Source organism: Limulus polyphemus, unplaced genomic scaffold, assembly GCF_000517525.1.
Source record: "Limulus polyphemus unplaced genomic scaffold, Limulus_polyphemus-2.1.2 Scaffold1204, whole genome shotgun sequence".
Lineage (NCBI taxonomy): Eukaryota > Metazoa > Arthropoda > Merostomata > Xiphosura > Limulidae > Limulus > Limulus polyphemus.
Window position 1 is genome coordinate 32,522 of NW_013666814.1, and position 24,218 is coordinate 56,739.

The 24,218-nt window shown below is 33.5% G+C and overlaps 1 protein-coding gene across 3 annotated transcripts; it reads right to left on the reverse strand.

Moving 5' to 3' along the window:
* Positions 1-1,508: 1,508 nt before the first annotated feature.
* LOC106462594 (UPF0046 protein T07D4.2-like) lies at positions 1,509-21,391 on the reverse strand. Of its 3 annotated transcripts, none has more exons than XM_022389887.1 (5): positions 21,234-21,391; positions 17,141-17,430; positions 11,683-11,918; positions 9,375-9,601; positions 1,509-2,029 (listed from the first exon to the last, which is right to left on the reverse strand). In XM_022389887.1, the coding sequence occupies exons 2-5, from the start codon at positions 17,426-17,428 to the stop codon at positions 1,902-1,904; spliced, it is 879 nt and encodes a 292-aa protein (XP_022245595.1). In that variant the 5' UTR covers positions 17,429-17,430; positions 21,234-21,391; the 3' UTR covers positions 1,509-1,901. The 3 variants fall into 3 exon arrangements, with proteins under 3 accessions (XP_022245595.1, XP_022245594.1, XP_022245596.1); XM_022389886.1 differs by having other exon boundaries at positions 17,141-17,435; XM_022389888.1 differs by lacking the exon at positions 21,234-21,391 and adding an exon at positions 20,744-20,767.
* Between the last annotated feature and the right edge of the window lie 2,827 nt (positions 21,392-24,218).

Below are 24,218 nucleotides of genomic sequence, written 5' to 3' on the forward strand. Positions count from 1 at the left end.
CAATTGAAAGAACAGGATATTTTTATTCTTTACTCGCCACATTACTATGATGGGTTAATGTGGAAGAATATGAGGAATGCTACCAAGAGAATTTGTTAACTCATAAAGTGTTCCAATTCATGTTAGAAATATATTAATTGGTAATGAAAATACGATTTAGTTTAAGGATAAGACAAATTCTGTGAAATTATACAGTAACTGTTTACTAAGGAATTAATCAAATAATGTTCATTCAGGGAAACTCACCAAGTGACAGCATTTATCATGCAGCTTAACTTAATGTGGATCATTCAGTATTTATGGTAAAACACTATTATTGTCATTAATTGCAGAAAAAGAAATTCAACCTGCACATTACAAAAGATTCTGCAGATGACTGAGAGCATGCTCTAGATAAGTTAACTGAGTAGTACTATATAATTAACACTACCAAAAAAGTTTATTAAAGAATTGGATGTACTCAATTCAGTTAAAAAGAATTCTGGAGAACTGTGCTTAAAAAATGGAACATATTTACATTTTTAATACAATTCATCTTTGAGGCATGCTTTTGAAACTGATCCAAAATTAAAGTTTATACAAACAGAAAACAATCTAAAAGTTCACAAAAATGTCTTGTTTGTTTTTAAGAATCAAGATACACAGGTATCAAAAACACAACTTTTAGTATCATAAGTCTGAGCCAATAGGGGCTGAAAGATGTCTTAACTTAAAATTTCATAACAGCAGATAGTTTTATTGTATTTATTGTGCTTAATATATAAAATTTCTCATTTAAGTAATTTCCAAATTTTGGTATAAGAAGTGCTACATAAGTTTTTAACATTAAATTAATCATACAATGTAATATTATTATAAAGTTCCCTAAATTGCTATGTTATTTAGACTAGAAAAACTAACACAAAGTTTCACTGACTACCTACCATATTACCACTAATTTTAAAGCACTTATTACAAATTGTACTTAAATTTCAGTTATTTAAAACAATGTAATAGTCAGTTAAAAAACTGATAGACTTGATACTATGAAAACACACAATAAAAAATGTAATAGTATAAATTACTATACATCCAAAACAGAAAAACATAATGGTAGCAATTACATCAACTGTAAGTATAAGAACTATTAATGTACTGCTTCAACAAATTTGATAAATTAACATACCTTATTTTTATATAAATAATTATTTAAAATAATGTTTTCTATAAATATAGTATCAAAAGTTCAACTATATTGACTAAAAATCAAATGCAAAACACTTCAAATGTTGTATGCATATATATATATATATATATATATATATTTTCAAGTGTAAACCAGTATTATAAAGTACCAACATATATATCTATATATTTCTATCAGAATTAATACCGTGAAATTTATTCTTTTTTTAATCTTTTACCCATATTCACCCTATCAAATAAAATGCATGTTTTAAATGGATAATAATTTTAAAAGAAATAACCAATAACAGACTTAAATAATATTTTTGTTTTGTTTGTAGTTAAGCCCATACCACTGTACCACTGAAGGGGGGCAACTTAAATAATGAAAGAAAAGAATGTCTCTGAATATTAATTCTTCAATTTTTTTAATTTGCTCCTTATCTTTCCACTACTCTTGCATAAAGTTCCACACTGTATAATATTTAATAATATACAAACATTAAACTTCTACCTTCTACCAACTAACTAAATGTATTGAAATCTGAAATTTAATTTCAATATTTTGTTATAACAGATGAGATCTACATTCTTTTTGTTTTTTTACAGAAATAAGAAAGAGTTCCCATATCTGATTTCAACAAATGTACCCACAACCTTTCCCAAAAACTCTGCAAGAGATTTCTTGATTAAATATATTCGTGTTGTTCTTAGATAAAATGAATTTAATGAAGCCATTAAGTTTTACAGTAGCCTTGAGGCAATGGAATGTCAAATATGATAGGTGAATTGACTGGTTTATAACTGGAGTTGCATGTTGAGCAATTAATGAAAATTGTTTGTCCATCTGTTGTAATGCCATATCCTGTAATAAAAAAAGACAAACAGAAAATTTAAAAAAATCAAAATAGCTACAATAATTTTAATTTTCATTACATAAAGTAAAACATTGAATCATAGTTCCATTAACACACATGAAATTTGAAATGCAAAACAAAAACATAAATAGGATTCAAAATATCAAGTATCCAAACAGTAAGGATGAAACCAAAGCTCTATCTTTATAACCAGCTGAAATAGTTAAAGGATTTTATCATATTACTTACTCTTCTGATATAGTATTTCTAAATCTCTGTGTGTATGCCCTTATTAAGAACTAAATACCTCTTCAGAAGGAATTACATTTATTAAACAGAATATCAAACTATACTACAAGTCTAGATGATGGAAAAATAACTGTTTGACTGACACATTGTGTTTAGGAATAATCCTGGAAAGCACAGTGAAAAAGAAACTAATAGTTTTGGCCCAGTGTCCCCTAAAAATTAAACAAGGTAAACACCAGAGTACATCAACAAGATATAATTATATTTCCCACTGATGTATAGACATATGAACACATGATTATAAGATAAAATAACAAGTGTGAAAAAAATCCTAAACCAACACTGGCTGCTAAAGGTATGGGGAAAATTGTGTAATCAAGTTAGATTTTAAAAGCCAGGAGATGGACATGTAGAGAACTCAGAGCTAATTAAAGGCATGATGTTCAGAAACCACTGTAATAAAGTTTTTAAGATATTTTTTACAACATTTAATTCCATGCTTTGGAATGCTGTAGTCTGGTTTTCTTCAATAATGTGAAGCTATAGTATGTAACTTTTTGTTTGCAGTTAAGCACAAAGCTACACAATGGGCTATCTATGCTCTGCCCACCATGGGTATCAAAACCTGGTTTCTAGCATTGTAAGTCCTCAGACATACCACTGTGTCACTGGGGGGGCAAGTATGTAACTCCTTGAAATGATTACTAAATACAAAGAATGTATTATGGTACCAAAGTTATAATTTTCCTATTGTTTGATATACAAGACTGTTTAGTGTAAGTTATTTAGCTCATTTAGTGATCTAATATCTAATGATTATTTAGTTTTCTATTAGAAATGCATTTTCAGTATAGGAGAATTATAAATTCTGATATGGTACATTACCTCTATTTACATAAAGAATCCCACATTGAATAGGTGGAGGGTCTAGTGTGAGGGAAAGAAATAAGCATCCTTCACAAGTGTCCGAAGAACACCCCAGAATTGTGAGCAGTAGTAGAGGATCATACATAGGAGACCACACTACTTCTGTACCAGATATGCTCTGCATTTAGTGTGGAAAGAGGTGACGCATACACAGGCGGAAAAAGGGAAGAAAAATATGTTTGGATTGTAATTCGAGCCACAGGATATCATAATCTTAATCCCATTGAATAAACATCTACAGACAGTAATGTGGGAGAAAAGCTAAAATGGATGTGCTCCAAGGTGTTGAGTGGCTAGGACACGACGGACTGTACACAGCAGGTTAACTCCAATCTAAAACCAATCGGTATATAACCTCTGATCTACAGTAGGAGGAAGGTCCACACCATCTTCACCTCAAGTTCAGTAGAATGTAATTATATACTGCACAAACCAATCTACAAAAGGTGTACATGTGTGCAAATCCACAACCAACCATACATCCAGGAACCCAACATCCAACTGACAGCAGTATGAGATGTGCTCATGTGGCGGGTGAAAGGTGGAGCTCCAGAGGGAGAGCTGTCACCTAATTCAACATTATCCTCCAGATAGGACTGCACTGAGGTTGTAGTGCAACACCACCCTCTGGGTTCCACCACATGGAAGTGGACAGCCTTTGGTGAAAAATATAACCACCTCACTCTCCGGATAGAACTGCACAGAAGCTGAGTAGAACATGAACCTCCAGGACCCACCACACGGAGTTGGTGATTATGAGTCAAATTGAGTGAAGATGAGGAAATGCAAGCAACACATGTGTGAGGACTTATGTTGATTGGTCCTGCTCTGAATCCAAAACCAGTCACCAGGAACCAACATCCATGTGATGGCATGATGAGAAATCCCAATCAAAGGGGTGAACTGCAATGTGACAGATCAACTACAATGCAACATCACCCTCCAGATAGGTGCACACAAAGGTTGGAGTGCCTTAGCAATGTTCAAGTCCCAATGCATGGAAGTTGATTACATCCATAAATTATAAGCAACCTCACCTTCCGGATAGAACTGCACAGAAGTAATGCACAACATTAACCTCCAGAACCCACTGCATGGAGGTAGAGTGTATTTATTAGTAGACATATGCAACATCATCCCCTCAGATTGAACCATACAGAATTGGAGCACATTGCAAACTTCCAGGTTTCACTGCAAGGAAAGGGAATGCCTCACCCAATTAAATGCAACCACACCCTCCGAATAGAATTGCACAGAAGCTGGATGGAACATAACCCTTGGAGCTTATCATACAGAGATGGAGCACAGGATTGAAGGATCACATTTAATCTACACCAGCAGAACACCACTGCCCTACTCTCTGCTCAAAGAATTTTTTAGTTTTCGTTTATTATTGTGTGATCGTATTCAGGAGTATACCTCTTTGGTCCACCACCCCATACTTCACTATTAAAACAAGGGGGGATAAACGTGGTGGAGAGAGATTTCAAACAAGCTAAAGACTCAACTAAACAGCACAAAGGTTTGTCTCCAAAGAAGATGCTGTTATATTTGAAAATAGCTTAGAAAATCACTTAGGGGACATTTTTAGCTTTCAATTGGTTATTCACATGATATAGATAAGGGACCATTTCTAAAAATGGAAATAAGTGAGTGGGGCCACTATGTTTTATTAAGTACATGTGCAATATCTCAACAAGTAGAAAAAAATAGGATGATCCTATTCTATGTTCTAGCTTTAGACTTTGTATTTTAACATCACAAACATCTAATTTGAACTGGTGCTGCATTCAACATACCACATGACAAAAAAATCGATGTTTAGGCATGTTTTTTAATATATATATATATATATATATACTTTTAAATTAGGAAACTAAATAATGTATAATATGAAAATTTTAATTATAATCTACAGTTTAATACCAAACTTAATGACATAAATTCCTAAAATAGTAGTTCAACTAAATTTTGAATGCGAGTCAACAAACGCGATGACATGGCCTTTGACAGATGAAAAGGGTTAATGAAGCAAATATATTGCAAGGAAAAACTTATTAGCAATCTTGTGGAATACCTATCTCAACAGTGTGCATTACTGGCCATGAGTCTCCAACAAGGAGGTCTACGAATCCAGAAGGAGCACAACAAAAGGGAGAGGGTAAGAGAAATAAATGCTAAATGGTACTGGGAAAAACAGAAGGTGTGGGATAAGGCTGCTTGATATCCAGCAATGGATGAGACCAAAGTCCTATGATTGAACAATCAATTATGAAATCTGTAATAAGAGGAACAGTGGGTTGAAAAGGGGAAAAAAACCTGACACAAAGACCAACAGTGGAAGGCATTCAATTTACACTGATAGATCACCATTGATGAAGAGCAAGTGGAATGTGGTAAAAAAAAAAAAAAGAGACCCACTGAGACAATCCAGATCTCCTTGCCAAGGACCTGATAAATGCCAGGTGTGAAAATGGAGGGTAGGAAGGGCAGAATGAGTTACTGGTGACCGAGGTTGACCTAGAAGGGATGCAGGAAGCGAGGAAACAATGGTTGTGTCAGCCAGTAAGGACACAGTGATCAGACAACCTGACACAGAATAGCATGGATGATCAAAATCACCCAGGGAAGAAGTCAGATGTGAGGATAAACATAACGGTACCCTTTGGTCCAATCCTGGCTGAACACATCGACAGCTACGGTGTGTATAGTGAGGAACAGAGACCAAAAACAAAAAGGTAACTTGGTATTGAGAAAAGTGGCAAATTCATCCAGCTGATGAGTACCTCATTGGGAGCATAGCCACTGGAAAAACTGATGATCAAGAGACCACTCTGTGAGAGAACGTTTGTCTGGTCTGGAAAGGCAATCTGCCACAAAAGCATCTGTCACATGACATTCAAGGAGACGTATTCCCCCCCCCAAAAAAAAAGAGATCCGTGGTTTGACCTCAAAAGGGACGAGAATGGGTACCCCCTTGGTGACTGATATAAGCCACCACTGTAAAATTGTCAGAATGGATCATGACAATTCAATTTCTTACAAGAAGAAAAACGTGATCCAAATCACATTGCACCGGCAGAAGCTCCAAGATGTTGAGATGTTAAGACCTCTCGGCCATACCTTATTGTCTGGAACCTCCTGTTGGTCAACCCACGCCCTCCAATTATAGAGGGAAGCATCTGTGAAAAGATGCAAATCCAGATGAGGTGGAGGAAGCAGTAAACACGACAACATGTGGGTCTTGTTCCACCACCAATGCAAATCCTCAACTAGGGATGGAGGAAGAGTAATGGGAGAATCCAATGGATCTTGAGCAATATTCCATTGGTTGTGCAGAGTCCACTGAAGAGACCACACATGTGCCTGACTCAAGGGGATAAGTGCTTCCCGTAGAAGTCCATGTCCTCAAATGCAATAGAACCTAATGAACAGGAAGAGAGGGAGCAGCAAGGGCATGAAGAACAGAAAGCTCCATCAAACAGAGTCAAAGAGGAGAAGGTTGAGCCTGACTGAGGTGGGTGTCAAGAAATCACCCAAGTGGATAAGATATTGGGTAAGTAACAGGAAAGACTTCTCCAACATGATAATCCAACCTACTTGAGCTGCTTCTGTCAGAAGCAGATGAGTGTTTTGTGAATGACTGCAGTTTGGAATGAGCTAACAGAAGCCAGTCATCCATGTAATGGTGTAAACTCAACCCCTGAGCATGCATAAGTCAGGCAAATGCTTTGACCACACGATAAAGAACATATGTAACTGAAGCAAACCCAAAGGGCAAGATGCAAAACTGATACACAACCCCTTGGTGAACAAACTGAAGACAGCATCTTGACTGATGAGAAATAGGAATATGGAGATAAGCATTTGAGATGTCTACCTTGGTCATCCACAGTCCTGGAGAAAAAGCCAACCTTAGTGTGAGAAAGGACTCACAGTAAAATGAGAAAGATCCAAAAATTGGTTGAGATGGGACAGATTGATCACAGGACACCAGAGCCTGATTTTCTTGGGTACCACAAACAATCTGAAGTAAAAAGGTGGGGAATGATGGCTGACAGACTCAATAGCTCTCTGTGATAGAAGAGACCACACTGCCTCGAACAGACATCAACTAGTAGTATGATCTCAAGGTAATGGAGAGAATATGAGTACTGGAGACAATGGGGGAGGGGGAAAGGAATTGGATGAAAAGCCCTTCAAACAAAACCTCGATAACCCAAGAATCAGATTCCTACTATTGGGTAACTAAATCGGCCAAATGATCCCCAACTGGACCAGAACCCAGAAGATAATCACTGGTAATGCTGGTGCTGATCTACGTGAAGAAAAACAACGAATGGTGGAACCTCTAGTGCCAGGAACAGATAAAGGATGGGAGGGTGCTTGACATGGAATAGTAACATGGGATTGCATGAGCTCAGAATGAGACAATTGAGCAACCAAAGATGAAAGAGTCGAATGTTGCCTCACAGATTCCACAAGTGAGTCCAAATTCTTAGGAATATCCCCAAAAATGGACCAATGGAGAAAATGAGCCATTTGCAAGTCCCAAATATACGTGGATGGTAAACGAACCTGGAACAAGACAGCATCCCCCCACAAAAGCAAAGAAAACACGTGTGAATGGAGAGAGCCAAAGAGGATAATCACACCAATGTGGAGGTAATGAGAGAGAATGTATCCCCTGAAAACCCCTCAGGAAATCGGTGGAGTGCCTCAGAAAGGAGGAGTGTGGTAAACAAGTACCGTAGGAGAGTCGTAAGGGTAATAAAAAGGTGGGGAAAATGGACATGGGGTAAATGGATAGGATTGCCAGGTCAGCCCCCCATAAAAGCAAAAGTGATTCTAACTGCTGAGAATAAAAAAAAAGTAATCTGCCTGATGGTAGTAAACCAAGGCAAAATAATCAGAGGCCATGGAGGGTGAGGCATGCTAGCACCCGCTTGCAACTGTGAAACAAAATGCTCAGCATGAACCCTGATGTCAGGAGAAGGAGGGAAAATAAAATACTGTGAGGAAGGGGTGTCATGTAATATAAGGAAGGAACAGGTTTATAAGAAATTGGAGAAATCATCTAAAAAGGCTTGGGAAAGCATGGCATAGTCAGGTGGAGGAAAAATCTTCCTCATCCCAAACAGGTTTGGCAAATTCAGGAGGAAGTCGAGCAATATTGGGAGAAGGGTAACTCATATAACGATCAATCTCCTGATGAATGAAAGCCAAACATTCCTCAGTTGAGTTTTCCCTGACCTGAAACCTGTTTTATTGTGCTAAAAGTAGGTGGTAGAACTCCCAAAATGGTAACATGAACTTCTGAATGCATCATGTAATGATAATGGATTTGAAAAAAAAAAAAAAAGAACAATAAAGGTAAGTTATCACATAAAACTGTAGCAAAAATATTTCCACTTCATATGAAATATTAAAGAAAAAACTCTTGAAGAGAGCATAATCAAAAAACGTCTGCACTAGAGCACTGCCTAACGAGAAATGAAAGTTCAGTAGAACCAAATAGAGGGAGTCGTGTGCATCAGGAGGGTGTGTTGCATGATGATTTACATGCGAGACACAGCTGAACCACGATGATCATGGGGTATGTGAGAGTGCAAGGCTTGTGGTGTGCGAAAAAAGATTTTTGTATATAGAAGACAGCACTGAACAAGAATAGCCATACATGTGAGCACGGAGGTAATGTACCATATTGAAAGTGGGTCACAGTGTAATGTCAGGTGAAGTATTTGCATTTACAGTAAAGTGATAACAACTTTACTTGTGTAAACTAACTGCAAAATGGCCTTCAAACATCACAGGGCTTCAAATAATGGTGAAGAATTAGCTTCACCAAACAAATCTTTGTGCAAGATAACCAATTTTGAGAGAGACATTAACACCTATGCACACACACACACACACACACACACACAAACAGGTGTCATTAAATGCAAGCTTAGTTGGACTTCAAAGATTGATCTAATGTTCTATTTACTGATTAAATCCATTTTTTGTCTTAATGTCAATCCAAGTGGCTAGATTTGGAGGTACCGAACAGTTGGTGTACGTTTCTTACTGAATGACAGTCCTGTACAGAATATTCTAACCTCTGATCCACAGTACTTTCATGATGTGAAATAAGAGAGTTAGAAAATAATCTACAAATAAAATTAATTTTCATACCTTCATGTATGTGGCCAAATATGTGATATTTAGGTTTCACACGAGCTTGCACTGTGCTGAGAAGTTCTACACAGCCAGCTCGCACTCCAGTAACACAAAAGTCCCCATGGCCAATAGGTGGAGAGTGGGTGACTAGAACATCAACATCAGTTGGTATTTTCTTCCACTTTGCAAGGCAAGCTTCACCTCTAGGAAGGTTGAATGCCCAATTACAGAATTCTGGTTGCCTAGAAGAAATAAAGAAATGGGAAAATCTTTGTATTTTTGCTTTTTAAAGAAACAGCTAGTTTTAAGTTTTACTTTAAATAAATAATTGTACTCTAACTACGATTTAAACATAACTTGTTACCCTAATACTTAATTAAAAATATAATTTTTGCTAAACTTTTATTGAAACTGAGAATATATTTACATTAAACATTGGTATTGTGCTATAGATCTCCAGTTAATAATTCTGAGCAAATTTCTTTCTTATTTATAGCCATTCAAATGTCCACACAATGTTGTAATCAAACACACACACAAGCAAAAATATAGGAATAACATCTAATTTTATATTTTGCAAGTTTCTTTTGACACCTGCCTGATGATCAGGCAGATAACCAAAATGTTGCAAAACTATAATTTGATTAGGTGTTGGTTATTGATTTTGTTTTATCTTAGTAGTTTGAGGGCAAAGATTAAATAGCTAACTTTTTCACATATTACATCATTATTTCTTTATGTACATGTACAGTCTATCAGGTGCTATACATCCCTGACTCCATGATCATGGATGGGAGCAGAACTGTTTGCCAGTACTGAAAATGTCCAAGCATTCACAACCCAACCAAAATCTTCCCCTCTGACTTAGCCAACACAAGAGGAATCACGAATGGTACTAGACTTGTGGAATAAACCACCAAGTAACACAAGAGTAATCACCAATGGTACTAGACTTGTGGAATAAACCACCAAGTAACACAAGAGGAATCACCAATGGTAGTAGACTTGTGGAATAACCACCAGGTAACATAAGAGGATATCATCAATGGTAGTAGACTTGTGGAATAACCACCAGGTAACATAAGAGGATATCACCAATGGTAGTAGACTTATAGAATAAACCACTAGGCAACATAAGAGGATATCACCAATGGTAGTAGACTTGTGGAATAAACCACCAGGCAACATAGGAAGATATCACCAATGGTAATAGATTTGTGGAATAACCACCATGTAGGGGTATGAGTATATTAAAAAGTACGAAACAAAACAGGAAAGTGCCAGATGGATAAAGCCTGAAATTTTTATTCAATTTTATCCCTGAGAATTTTCCATACTGGTTGTGCTCTGGCCAAAAACCACCAATATGATTTTCTGCACCCAAAACAGAACTCTTCCACTCATGTATGATTTCTTAAAGATTGTTTTCTGGACTACCAAAGCTTAAGACCTAAGCAAACCTTACTTTAAAAGATTAGAAAATATTTGGTAGATTTAATACTAAGTTTCACTTTCAAGAATCTTTATTTCTTTTTTCCTAGGATGACAATATTTTCAATCAATGGTATTAAAATATATTATTTGCTAACAAAATTAAAGTAACTGATATTCTTCAAAGAAAGTGCACATAGATATTACTTTTGATAAATTATACCAGAAAATACAGTAGACACTTGAAAAAATACACCATTTGTGCCAAGTACTCAGTTTCCTACAAACACAAGTGGAACAATACCATTCGATATTTAACACAGAAATTACCATGTAATTTAATGATTCACCCACAGCAAATTATCTGAATTAAATAATTTATGATTTGTATATAACAGAATATACATTTACTCTAGTGCATTACATACACAAATATTACATTCAACTCCTTAATCAAACAAAAAATATTAACTTCAATAAGGCATTTTAATAAATTAACGTACTTGCTGTTGGAGTATCTTTTTTTTTAATTAATCTTGCTGATAAGGAAGATCAGCACTGGCAAGTGTGTTGATCTTTCCATTATATCTCTAGTATAAAAGTCTAAAGATGAACAATGAACAACTTTCCCAAAACTATTCCTCAGGTCTAAGTAAAGATGCCAAGCTATGCACCCCCACCTGATCATGATTTGTTAGTTTATACATAATGTTTCTGAAATCTATTCATACCTTACTACCAAAAACTTACTTGAAAGCTGGAAACAAATTTGTAATATTAAAAAAATATATACGTACTCTGTGGTCTGTCTTTAAATTTTGAAGCTAAAATTTAGACCAAACACATTTTCTAATCTAAAACTGAAACAGACATTTCATGGCATTGCACTTACCATGGAGTGCCATAGATTTTGAGTCCATAAATGTCAACTCCAGAATCCTCAAGGTAAATACAATTTGTGAGCAAGTCTCTAGCTTCTTTTTCTAATGACTTGGAACTTCCTCTTTGTTCAAGGGATAACATAGAAATATGACATTGAATCATTTCGATGTCGGATGTGGAAGGATCAAAAGTGAGTTCATGGTTACCAGCAATGACCACCTTATACTTGTGAGGTAATTTGCCTAAGTATAATCAATACTACATGATAATTGATGAATTATAGTGCTATGTTATAAAATAATTTCATTCAAAAGTCAATATGTAACTGATTACCTCAAAAATTAACTTTCCCTCAGCCCAAAAGAAAGTGAGAAAACAACAAAAATATAATTACAAAATGAGGATACATGTGAGGATGGTGACAACATGTCCAGATGAGCCATAAAGGTGATCTCTCATCCCCAATTATGCACCAACCTTCTAAGTGTAATCTTTCATATCTACATAGTTTAAAAGTCTACACTATTTACACATATAACATTAACAGGAAAATTACTCCCAAAATCACAAATATAAAGATAGAAATAAACAACAAATAACTTTCAGGAAGGTCAACAGCTTTCTAAATGAGGTAAAATCGGTTTTATATATGTTTTAGGTAACAATGAACTTCTTACTTTTAAATTCACAATTATAAAGATATGTAGCTTTCAAAAATCAGTTAGTTCTAGTTATCACAAGACTTGCCATCAGTTATTTTTATATTTATCTCAAGAATCACACCCAAGTCCTTTATGGAAATTCTCAACATCATCAAATTTCTTCTCACATCACTAGCAATTCTTAGTTTCTTTTCAGCAAATACACTACTCAAAACAATTAAGGGAGACAAAAAAAAAGAAAAATGTCTCATATTCTTTAAATAATGAAGATAACAGAAATGTTAATTAAAATGAAAAAGCCTTAATAATGAGCTTTTCTGAACCAAAATGTTGATGATTTTTCATTTTCCAAAGAAATTGACATTTTTAAACAACAACCCTAAAAAAAAAGTGTAATCCATGTAGTGTGTAAAACATTAAAACTTGAGGAACATAAAAGATTCCAATTAACCTCTAGTAAGACGTACGCCTATCTTGAGCTTGTATAAACTTGACATCTTAGCATATTTCTGAAAAAACATATGATGCAGCCTTATGGCAAAGTGAGCCACTCCTCTGTCAACATTGGCAGGGGAATTTGCATGGCAATGAATCAGTTTATACAGTTGGTCCCATGCATGTTCGATGGGATTTAAGTGCAGTGATTTTGCTGGCCACTTCATTCATCACCTTGATCCCTTGCTGCTCTAAGTAACCCATGGATAACCAGGCAGTGTGGGGTCTGGCATTATCTTACACCAATGTGAAACTGTTTCTGATGGCACCTGCAAAAAATCTTAAAACAGGGTGTGGAATGCCATCTTGATACCATTGTGCAGTTAAGGAAATTCCATACATAAAAATTAGGTCAGTGCAACCTTCCAAGCAGATCCTCACCCAGACCATAACAGAACCTCCACCATAATGATCAAATTCCACAATATTGCAAGCCACATAACATTCACACTGGCATCACCATACATGTACACATCTGTCACAAGTGAAACATGAAACTGACTTTCATTTGCAAAAAGTACAGTTCTCCAATAACGAAGCTGCCAGTTGTCGTATAAACAAGCAAAGTTTAATCTGGCAGCTCGAGTGGGTCTTCTGGTTCTTAATCCACATTTATGAAGTCTATTACAAACAGTGTGGTCAGATACATGGGTGCCAGTTGCACAATAAAGATCACTATGACCATTCCGTAGTGCTATATTCACCAAGTAGCTGCCCTGTATTTGACTTGTGGCATGTGTATGGCCCTGGCCTGGTCTCCTGGTGTATGATCTGGTGGTTTGATAATATCTCCAAGGTCTTGCCACTACACTGGGGGCTACATTAAACCTTGCAGCAACAGGTCTCTGTGTAGCATCATCTGCACAGCTATTGCAACTTCAGTCTCATCCAAGTAGCACTTAACATAATCTATCAATATCAGAGAAAAACACAGATTACTACAAGGAACTTTATGGTCCACTTTAAATTCTACTACAGATGTGAAGGAAGACCACATTTACAAACCTTATATAGGGGTTTACCTGTTTCACCACTGAAAGATGAGCAATGTTCATCATGACATGCCATTTGTGTTCATCAAATAATGTTAATACTATTAATATACTTTTCACACTAATCATTACAAAATTTTGTTCTCGGTACTCGATCATATTCTTTCTCCCTTAATTTTTTTTAGCAGTGTAAATTACACATTCTCCATGTACTTGACTATTCACTATTCTTATAAGGATCTTCTGAATAAAAACAGCATTTATTTTAGTACTGGGTTTCATTAGCAACTTAGTGTTACAAAAAAATTATATAATTTACAACCTATTTTGCTACAAGTATCACTTTTATAAATAATAAACAACAAGTCTTGAAACAGACCTTGGAAAAAAAACAATTTTACACACTTGCTCAATCCGAACAATGGCTGAGTAACATTTTGTTTAACATCATCTCTAAGTATTTTTCTAAATGTTAAAAAACTTTAATAAAGATGGTGAACAAACAAAGCAACCATGAATTGCCATGAAATTAGACATACAAATTAACTTTAAAAAGAACCAGGAAGTCACTCAAATAGTATGGACATGATAAGAACATAATGAGGATATATATATTTGTATGAACAGAAACAGATTAAGGTGATTAAGAGTTAATGTTCACAACCTATCTTAACTATGGGATATTTTGTGATTAGGATGAAAAAGATGGAGTATAAATAACTTATGTCCCTAACAAGCAATTACCCAGAATAAAACAAAAATTATGTTGGCTTATCAACATTTTCATTATATGAAAGAAAAATTTAAATGAAGCTGTAGTGAAAATGACTGAAAGAGTTATAAATCTCTCAAATGAGAATGCATAAACTACATGGAACAGAATCATCAATCTTTAATTATGTGAAGCAAACAACAAGGAAGAAACTGGGTCTATAGTAATAAACAAATCATTGCAGTTAATACAGATCCTGGGTGAGCTCAACCACTTGATAAAAGCTGTAAAGTACTTAAATTAATAGCTTTTTAATAACGTTTATTAATCCTTATCATACATAACAAAGACTTGTAAAGACAACAGATGTAAACAAGAGGAACTTAACATATCAGACAGATGGGGAATGAACAATCACTAACCAATGAAACAAACACGCTACAAAAAGATCAGATAAAAAAGTTTGATACATGTGAAGCACTAAAGAAATTCTTGAAGGTAGATATAATACAAGCAAACCATCATAAAAAATGAGGAATTAAAACCAAGTAAAACAAAAATAATAGCATTTCATCTAGAAATGAGTTTAAAAGGTTGATATAGGAAGGCACATTATAGTTTATACTATATTCAAACAAAACAATGATCCACATGTAGTGCCACTACACCAGAACACATAGTTACTGTTTTCAAGATGTACAAATCCAATTCTGTATCCAAAAACAAAAGGTGAAACCAAAACAAAGACTGATAATGAAAAAGTGAAAAAAAAGAGGTATTAAAAATACAAAATTTTCATTTATTTTATGAATAAATGTAAAACATTTCTATATTAACGGATCATTTTTGAACCATATGGTATACAATCTTCTGATCCAACTATGGAAGAAGCACAAGAAATTAACAGATGAATTACTGAAATAATTGGCTCAGAAAAAAAAAGTGATCTTAAATTTCAAAAAAAATTTGGCAGTTAGTAAAATGACACTAAGAAAAGAAATATTCCTACTCCAAACAAAACATGCAAATGAATGTCTGAATGTCACATAGTTGCTTTACTTATATCATCGGTTAACCAACAAAAAAAAAAAGAATTGGTGGTGGATGCTGCCAACCAGTCATCTTCCCTCTAGCTAGCAGTTAAAAATTAGCAACAGTTCTTCCAGATAGCCTTAGTATCTTTGTGCAAACAAAGACAAAGCAAGAAAGTTGGATAGCAGTATTTTGATTACTTAGATAGGTAGAATAGTCAAAACTAGAAATTTTGATTTGTTGATTATTTTTGTGACAATCGATATAATCAAAAGAACTAATATCTATTAACAAATTTAATCATAAATTCAGTTAATCAATTAGTTTATGTGCCACTCATCAATGTAATCACTGCTGTTGGGTAATTGGTTATATCAATTAAACCACCCAGCTATAAGCATGATAACAATTAATTAAACTTTTCATAAGCCTATTAATTTTTAACAGTACATTCTTCATTCAGTCCCTTAGGGTATTTCAAGAAGTGTGTATAATAGAGTTTCAAACACACTAGAAAAGGCGTTCATGTCATAACAGTTATTATAACAAATGGCTTATATTAATAGTGTTCTGACTACTACTTCATTCGTTGTGTTGGCCTGACAAGCTCTGTATTAAGTGAAACGTGTGGTCAGCTATGGATGTGGCAGACAATGTCGTTGAAATACCTTTAAACACTTATTCTTCTTGAAAACACCAAGGGGTTGAATAAAAACGTAGTGTTAAAATATAATAGGCACAACATTAATGTCTTATGACATGTGTGATTAATTATCACTCAGACCACATCATAGTGTAACAGAACATGTCGATCAGTTATGTAAGATCCCTGATAAAGCCATGGTGAAACATTGGATTGATCAAATTAATTATTTCTGGAGTACTGTGATTATTTTTATACATTTCTGTATAACTTAGTTATAAAAATCTAATCAAAATTTATGTGATTGTATACAGTGACATCATGAAACTACTGGGTAATTAAATATACAGATGTAAACTTCAATGCTTATAAGTTGATTAAACTTGTCCTGCATAGACTACACAATTGTATGACAGAAATGTACACTTAGTATGATATACATGTACATTATGAAATGTTTCAACTTAAGTTTGTTCATATTAATTATTTACCAAAGATAATGTTTTAGTGTAAAGTTGGATCAATCAATCCAAAGAGTACCCCTATTTTACATTTTACTATTTAATGCCTCTGTTTTTCTTAAGAATTACGAGCTAAGGTTGCTTATTTCTATATATATATGCATAAGCTATGGAAAACTATACTATCAATACCTGATACTATGTAATACACTTAATATTCTCATCATAGTTTTAATATCTTTTATAACTTACAGTCTATTTTTGGGATTCCCACCACACACACACAATATCATGCAAGCTGTATTAAAAGCATTAAACCATTCAACTTTTAGTACTGATCTTTCACCGATACTTTGTATTTTCATAAGTTTCCTAGTTCATATTCTTACAACATTGTATATATATATATATATATATATATATATATATATATATATATTATGAAAATATACTATTTTAGAGAACTTACCAAAACTTGTTAAATTCTTTGATTTCATTTAGCAAGCCATGTCTTGTAAAGTCCCCAGCATGAATGAATACATCGCCTGGAGGAATAGGAAATTTCAGGTGAGATGTGAGAGAATGTGTGTCAGACATACACACAAAACGAACAGCTTTTGAGCTGACTGGCATATTAAGAGGAAGTGGATAGACTTTTTTAACAATCTGTACATTTTTCAGTTCCTCCCATGCTTCTGATGGATTATGGGTAAGAGGATGGATTTGGATACTAACCTCCTTAGAACTGTCTTCTGTCATTACTGCCCTAAGACAAATCAAAACAGCACATTTAACAAGTTTTCTGATAAAAGTATTCTACATATACATGTATTTGAGTCTGATGAATGTTTATAGTAAATGGTACACACAAAACTGTATATTTCCACTAAGATGCATTATAAGGTTCTACAAGATACTAGTTTTGATAAGGCTTCCATATCAATATTCCGAACAGAGTTAAGAATGAGAAAAATTTTCACATGTACATAAGAGACAGCATAGAAATACTACAGTCAGACATCTGGTTTTACTCTTCTATTGAGTTCTAGCTGGAAATGGTGGAAGTTAAAGAGTGGACACAAAATTATTAATAGAATAATAAGGTGGTGATTAATGGAAATTGTTTCCAACTGGAATCTTTGTTGTTCATGCTTGAGCTATTGATTTTTAGAAATGAAAGATCTGAAGTTATTAACCAGGGTAGAGGTACATAGAACTACATTATTTCTAATCTTTAAGGATGAAACTATTATGTAGTTATCTACTTGTTATTACAACAAATGTAATACAAACAGCTTGTAAGGATTAAATAAGAGATTATAAAGGATATATCTCAAACAACAAATACATGCAGCTTTGTAAGTAAACCACGTTAAATGATAGGAAAGCAATCTTATGAATATGACAGGTATAAGAATTAATGTATTTGAGCAGTTTCTTTACCCTTCAGAGATTTTGTCATAGATTATGGAAGCCGCACGGTGAATATTAAATTGATGATACTGATATGGAACTTCAGAATAAGCTTAATTTTATTTATGCTAACACACAAAAGTATTTATTATAAGTTGCTAAAAGTAAAAGCTCTAATAGTAGTTAAATAAATAATTCAAAGATGTTATTTTTAGACTGGTAAAATAAAAGGAAAGGATGAATAATTATGTCTTATAAGAAATGAGAAGAAAGCTAATATCATTGATGTTGGAAACATGTACAGTGTGACTAGGCAGAAGTTCTTAAAAAATATTTGTCATTTTTTACAGACTACTTGTTAATACTGATATCAATAAGTACAAGTAGGTTAATTATGTTACCAATCAAATGGCTTATTATTACTACTGAAGACTTTAAATTTCACAGAACTTCACTAGGTTAGCTAATGCATATGATTGAAGAATGACTTGATGCTGTGGAAGCAACTGATTTCTCACTCAGCACGTGAAAGATCTTGCTAGGGAAGATTCTTCTAATAAATGAAGAATATGTTAATAGCTTACAAGAATATAAAATTCACTTGTAAAATAATGGATGATAAGACTTATTGTCAGATTTGTTAGACTAGATAAAGAATGTAATGTTTAAAAATGTGATAGGCTTAATACTAATGTCTTATGACAAGAAAAATTTTAATCATGCTTCACCAGCTTATAAAATGCATTCCCACCATAACAAATGCTGTTCTATCAAAAGTATAGAATTAGCTTTAAGGGTAGGCTAAATTGTTACTATTGTATGGCTAGAAATATTGGATATAAAATAAAGGATCAGAGCACTTGTTGGAATGGAGGATTTTGATATTACAGGAATAACCGAGACTAGCTAGATGTAAACAATTTTCATAACAGAACTTTTATTTTGCAGTATAGTTTGCTCAATACAGATAAGAGTAATAAAAAGATGGTTAAAGTGGATTTATATGTAAAATGTGAATTACATATCCTTTTGACAATGAGAATATCAAAGATAACAGTAACAAGGTTGAATCCATTTAAAATTTGTTATAGACCATCTGATAAAATTAATTAGAAACTTTAGAGGGATGAGATTAAGCTTACAGCAATTAATGAGGTTATAATTGTAAGGGATTTTAATTTCAGGCATATATACTGGGAGACTTTATAGTTGAAGTGTGAAGAAAATATGTTTTTATAAGCCATTCAGGATAGTTTTCTTCTACTCTAAACAATGCTTTTTTAGATTTATTGGTTACAAATTTTAAGAAAGCATATCCTGAAGGAATACAAGAACTGTCTATTATGAATCAGGTTACTGAATTCAATGGAGATGCTGGTCAGATGTGGAATTTTTTTTAATACATTTGAAAAAATCTAAAACAGGTGTGTTTCTTATAAAAATAAAGGGTGGCTGCAAGTAAAAGACCAGGTTGGATTACTATGAATATAAAAGATGATATTTTTAAAAATCATTACAAACTGAAGAAATTTAAATAAGACTGCCATGACAGAAGACTTAGAGAACTTTAGAATAGAATAGAACATGAAAATGTAAAAACTAATAGTAAGGATTTTTTTTTTAAATACATAAAGGGTATGCAAAATGTTAAGATGAGAGTAAAGCCTTTGATAGATGATAACAGAAAGCATATTTCTAACAATTATAAGATGGCTAGGTTACTAAGTTTTTCTTTTTCTTCAGTTTTTACTAAAGAAGATTTAAACAGTCTTGGGTGTTGCTGGCTGTGAGAGGGATGCTGCTGCTTTACAAAATGGTTTAGTTCTTAGTGTGTTGGGCAAATAAATGGCAGATGGCTTTTAATTATAATAAATTCAAATTAATACATGTTGGATATCATAATCTGAATTATAAGTATCATTTTGATAGGAATAACTTTAACAGCATTATGGAAGAAAAACTTGGTGTTCTAGTTAGGCAGTATCTTAAACAATCCGAGCAGTGTGCTACTGGTAGTGGTAGGGCAAACAGGATTTTAGGTTGTATCTACAGAAATACAAATAAAAGCCTAAAGAGGGGTAGAAATGATGGCAACTAAGGACAGGTTAAAATCTCTGAAAATGATTATTTTTAAGAAAGATGAGTTAGAGGGAATCTGATTTAGGTGTTCAAAATTATTAAGGAAACTTATAGTATTGATGCATCATTTTTATTCATATTTAACTGTGAGAACGGTAGAACAAGAAGACACAAATATAAATTTTGACAGGATAAAGTCATCTTCAGCTTAGACAGTTTTACTTATTGAACAGGGTGGTTGGTCTTTGGAATAGACTTCTTTCAGATAAGCTTGATGTTGTAAATTTGAAAGAGTTAAAGGGAAAACTCAATAAATATTTAAATGATCGGGGATGGAGTTGAGTTCTTTTGTTGCTTTTTTATGTAGATGGGATGGCTTCGATGGACCAACAGGCCCTTGTTATCCCTTAAACATTATGTTTCACACAAATTATGAACAGATACACATTGTATAGCATTTCTCAATTTACAACAGTTAATCATTTACAGTTGATAAATTAACTGCACTAAAGCTACCAAGCTTGAATCAAAAAATTAATCTAGTATAAAATATAAAATGACTGAGATATGGAAATTGCTTACACAACTTGCATGTTCCATTGACAATGACAATCAGTCTTACATTTCATAAGTACTATTACTATAGTATTACTATTAGTTCTGAGCTCAACTGCAACTTGCAAATGTAATATCCACCCAATGAAATCAGTTTTCAAAATGTTTCAAAAAATTTTACAGTGGTCAAATACAGAGCTAACAACTATCATTACCAGTATAATACTTTGAATAAGTTAATTATTCAGCTTGCTAATCCATACACTTTATCCATCATTTTCAAATTTGATTATAAATCATAAGTAGCATGATGATGAACTTATGAAGTCACAATTTAAGCAGGTTACCACCAAATTATAATAATAATTAATGTCACCACCATGACTATGTGGTACTGATACACACTTATTTAGTCAAAAAAAGAAAAATAATGTATTTACAAGTTACAAACATAAAAAATAGTTATATTATACTTATATTGTTATTGTACATTTTATAACTTATATCAGTCACTTACCACACTTTTAACCTAAATGTAACCACAAGTTTAAGGTATTCACTTTTAATTTTATAATTTCCACAGACTTACAAAAGTACAATTACTAGTTTCAAAAATATTACTGTACAAAGTCGAAACCTAATGTTGCTATTTATTTCACTGACAAATGAAATATTACTTTGTTGTTTCTTTTTAAGCGCACCAGGGTATTGCTAGTAATATTGTATTTAATGTCAAATTTTAGTTTTGAATTTATTTCTTTGTTCGTTTGGAACAAAGCCACATTGGGCTATTTGCTGTGTCTCCCGCTGGGAATCGAGCTCCGGATTTTAGCTTTGTAAACCCCTAAACTTACCGTTTTCCCAGCGGGGGGAATCTTGAAATAACAGAAATCGAATAAGGATAGTATACTGGCTAGTTTTAATTAATAATATGTGTTGCTATTATAAGATCATTTAAAATGAAATTTCAGATTCTAGTAATGATAAAGTGAAGGGAATTAATTTATTTCCACATACAAATTTATTAATTTTTCATTTATCTTTCTAATTAGCTTTTATTAAAATTGGTGTTTCAAATATTTTAAGGCAAAAGCAAAGTCAACTTTTCATATTAGTGTTACGTCTCTGGTCGTTAAATAATTTTCCGTAAAAATTCTTTCCGAAGAAACTTTACCGATTCAAGTCCTTTCTTAAATAAAACTGGTTTATTCTTTCTGAATACAACTTTGCGATACACTTAATTTCAACAGTCGCGCTATAACAAACGCTCTAATTCACAACGAACGTCTCACGTGCTCAACAATACTCTGTCCGCAGTTCAATTACGCATTACATTACCTTGCCGTCAGTTCTTAACGGTTTATATATATAAGACTACTGCATATCTAGTAGGCTCTCGAGATTTCAGGAAGGGACGTGAACGTTCGAAAAGATGACGTGTTACTAGCGTCACGTGACCTGCGCTGTCGTAAAATTAGTTTTCAAAGTTGTTTATGAATAATTTTATGGATATGATGAGGTATATTTTCATTGGTCTGGTTTCTTTATTAAGTCACTTTGATGATTTCACCTAGTCCTTTTTATGTATATTGCAAAACACATATGGTCATTATGATACAGAATTTAAACCTGAACCATCACGGTTTGTTTGTTTTTTAAGATTTACACAAAACTACTGGAGGTCTTTCTGCACTAGCCGTCCCTATTTAAGAAGTAATAGCTGAATTAGAGGGAAGGCAGCTAGTCAATATCACCCACCACCAATTCGTGGGTTACTCTTTACCAACGAACAGTGAGATTGACCATTACATTATAACGTCCCAATGGTGAAAGGGCGAACCTGTTCGATGATGGAATTAGAACTCCTGACCTAGAGCTTGTACCAGGCCCAATAATGTAGAATTAAGAGAACAACATTTTTTTTGTTGTTAAACATAAAGTTCTACACAATGGGTTATATTTTTTCTGCCCACTGCAGGTATTGAAAACCGACTTTTAGCGTTATAAGCCCTAGATTGTAAACTGAGCGGCAGGGGTAAACATAAAAGGTAAATTTTTTGAAAAAAATCAAAGAAAATAAACATGGCCACAAGTAAAGTTATGTAAAAAATGTAACATTACATTTTCCACAAAAGTGCATTATATATCTACAAAACTTATGCGTGACTTCAAAAGGTTGAGGTTTCATTCAAAAATGGAAAATAAACGTCATTTCCTTCAAACATATTAAAGATTATCAGCTTTTGCCAAAAATTTATTTTCATTCTAACTAAGTTTCTAAGTAAAGGAATATCAACTAATGAAACTTCAAATATATTACTGGAATATGATCCAGCCTCTAATCATAAGTAAATTACTCAGCTTACTAATCCATACACTTTATCCACCGTTTATAGAAATAAAAGGGTGGCTGCAAGTAAAAAAACCAGGTTGGCTCACAAAGAGTACAAGAGATAAAATTATAGAAAAGCATCACAAATTTAAGAAACTTAAATTGACTGGTAAGACAGGATAGTTAGAAGATTATAGAAGATCAAGAAAGTTGGTCAAACAGAAAATTAGGACATCAGAAAAGATGTATGAAAAAAGGTTCGATTAATACTAAAAATACTTTAAATACATTAAGGGTAAACAAATGTTAGGATGGGGTAGGACTCTTGAGGGATGATAAATGAAGGATTGTATCCGATAGCTAGGTTATTAAATTCTAATTTTCCTTCAGTTTTTACTAATGAAGATTTAAACAGTATTACTCACCTTGATAGTTGATAGATAGAAACAAGGTCGAACATGATAGTTGCATTAATTCTGAGCTTCTTAAGAAAAAATTAGGAAGTTTAAAAAACGATAAGGCTCCTGGGCCCGAAAATATTTCCCCAAGGATTTGGAAGAAGATTAAAGATTGGAAATGTGAGCCTATTAGATATACACGACACTTTAAGTTTAATGCCAAAGTTATGATTCTGCTAATTTAAGTATAGAGCGAGTGTTAAATTTAGTTATTTTTAGAAGTGATAGTTTAACGTAGGTTTGTTAACGTAACTGTTTTCGAATCATACGTTGAATAGTTCAATTGTTGTGAACTGGCAATTGTTATGTTATTGCGTCATGTTACTAAAACCTTCTATGTTTTTCTCGTTATTTTAATTGAGTATCATTGCTTCATAATACTTCGTATGTGTGGAACGTTCTAGGCCTCTGTCAGGCTATAAATACGTCTCTAAAATGTAGTTCGAGATAGTTAGTTAGATAGATAGATCTAGATTGTTTGATTGTGATTTTAGCCATAAAGAATGTGTAGATGTAATTTTTAAAGTGAAATTATCACAGATTGTATTGTAATAACAAAGTACAGAAAATAATTTTTCTTCTCAATTGTGTTTTGAAGTAAATAAACCAGCTTGTGGGACCTTGACGAAAAAGAAACAATTATTTAAAACTCTGGATACAACTGTGATAACCAACAGTGTAACGAACATTTGTACATACGTTTGATTTGTTT

Excerpts from the sequence above, each read along its gene's own strand:
- LOC106462594 (XM_022389887.1), bottom strand. The coding sequence starts at position 17,428 with ATGACAGAAGACAGTTCTAAGGAGGTTAGTATCCAAATCCATCCTCTT. Across the intron at positions 9,602-11,682 it reads AAAATCTATGGCACTCCATG|GCAACCAGAATTCTGTAATT; the intron begins GTAAGTGCAATG and ends TATTTCTTCTAG. Across the intron at positions 2,030-9,374 it reads ATTTGGCCACATACATGAAG|GATATGGCATTACAACAGAT; the intron begins GTATGAAAATTA and ends TTTTTATTACAG.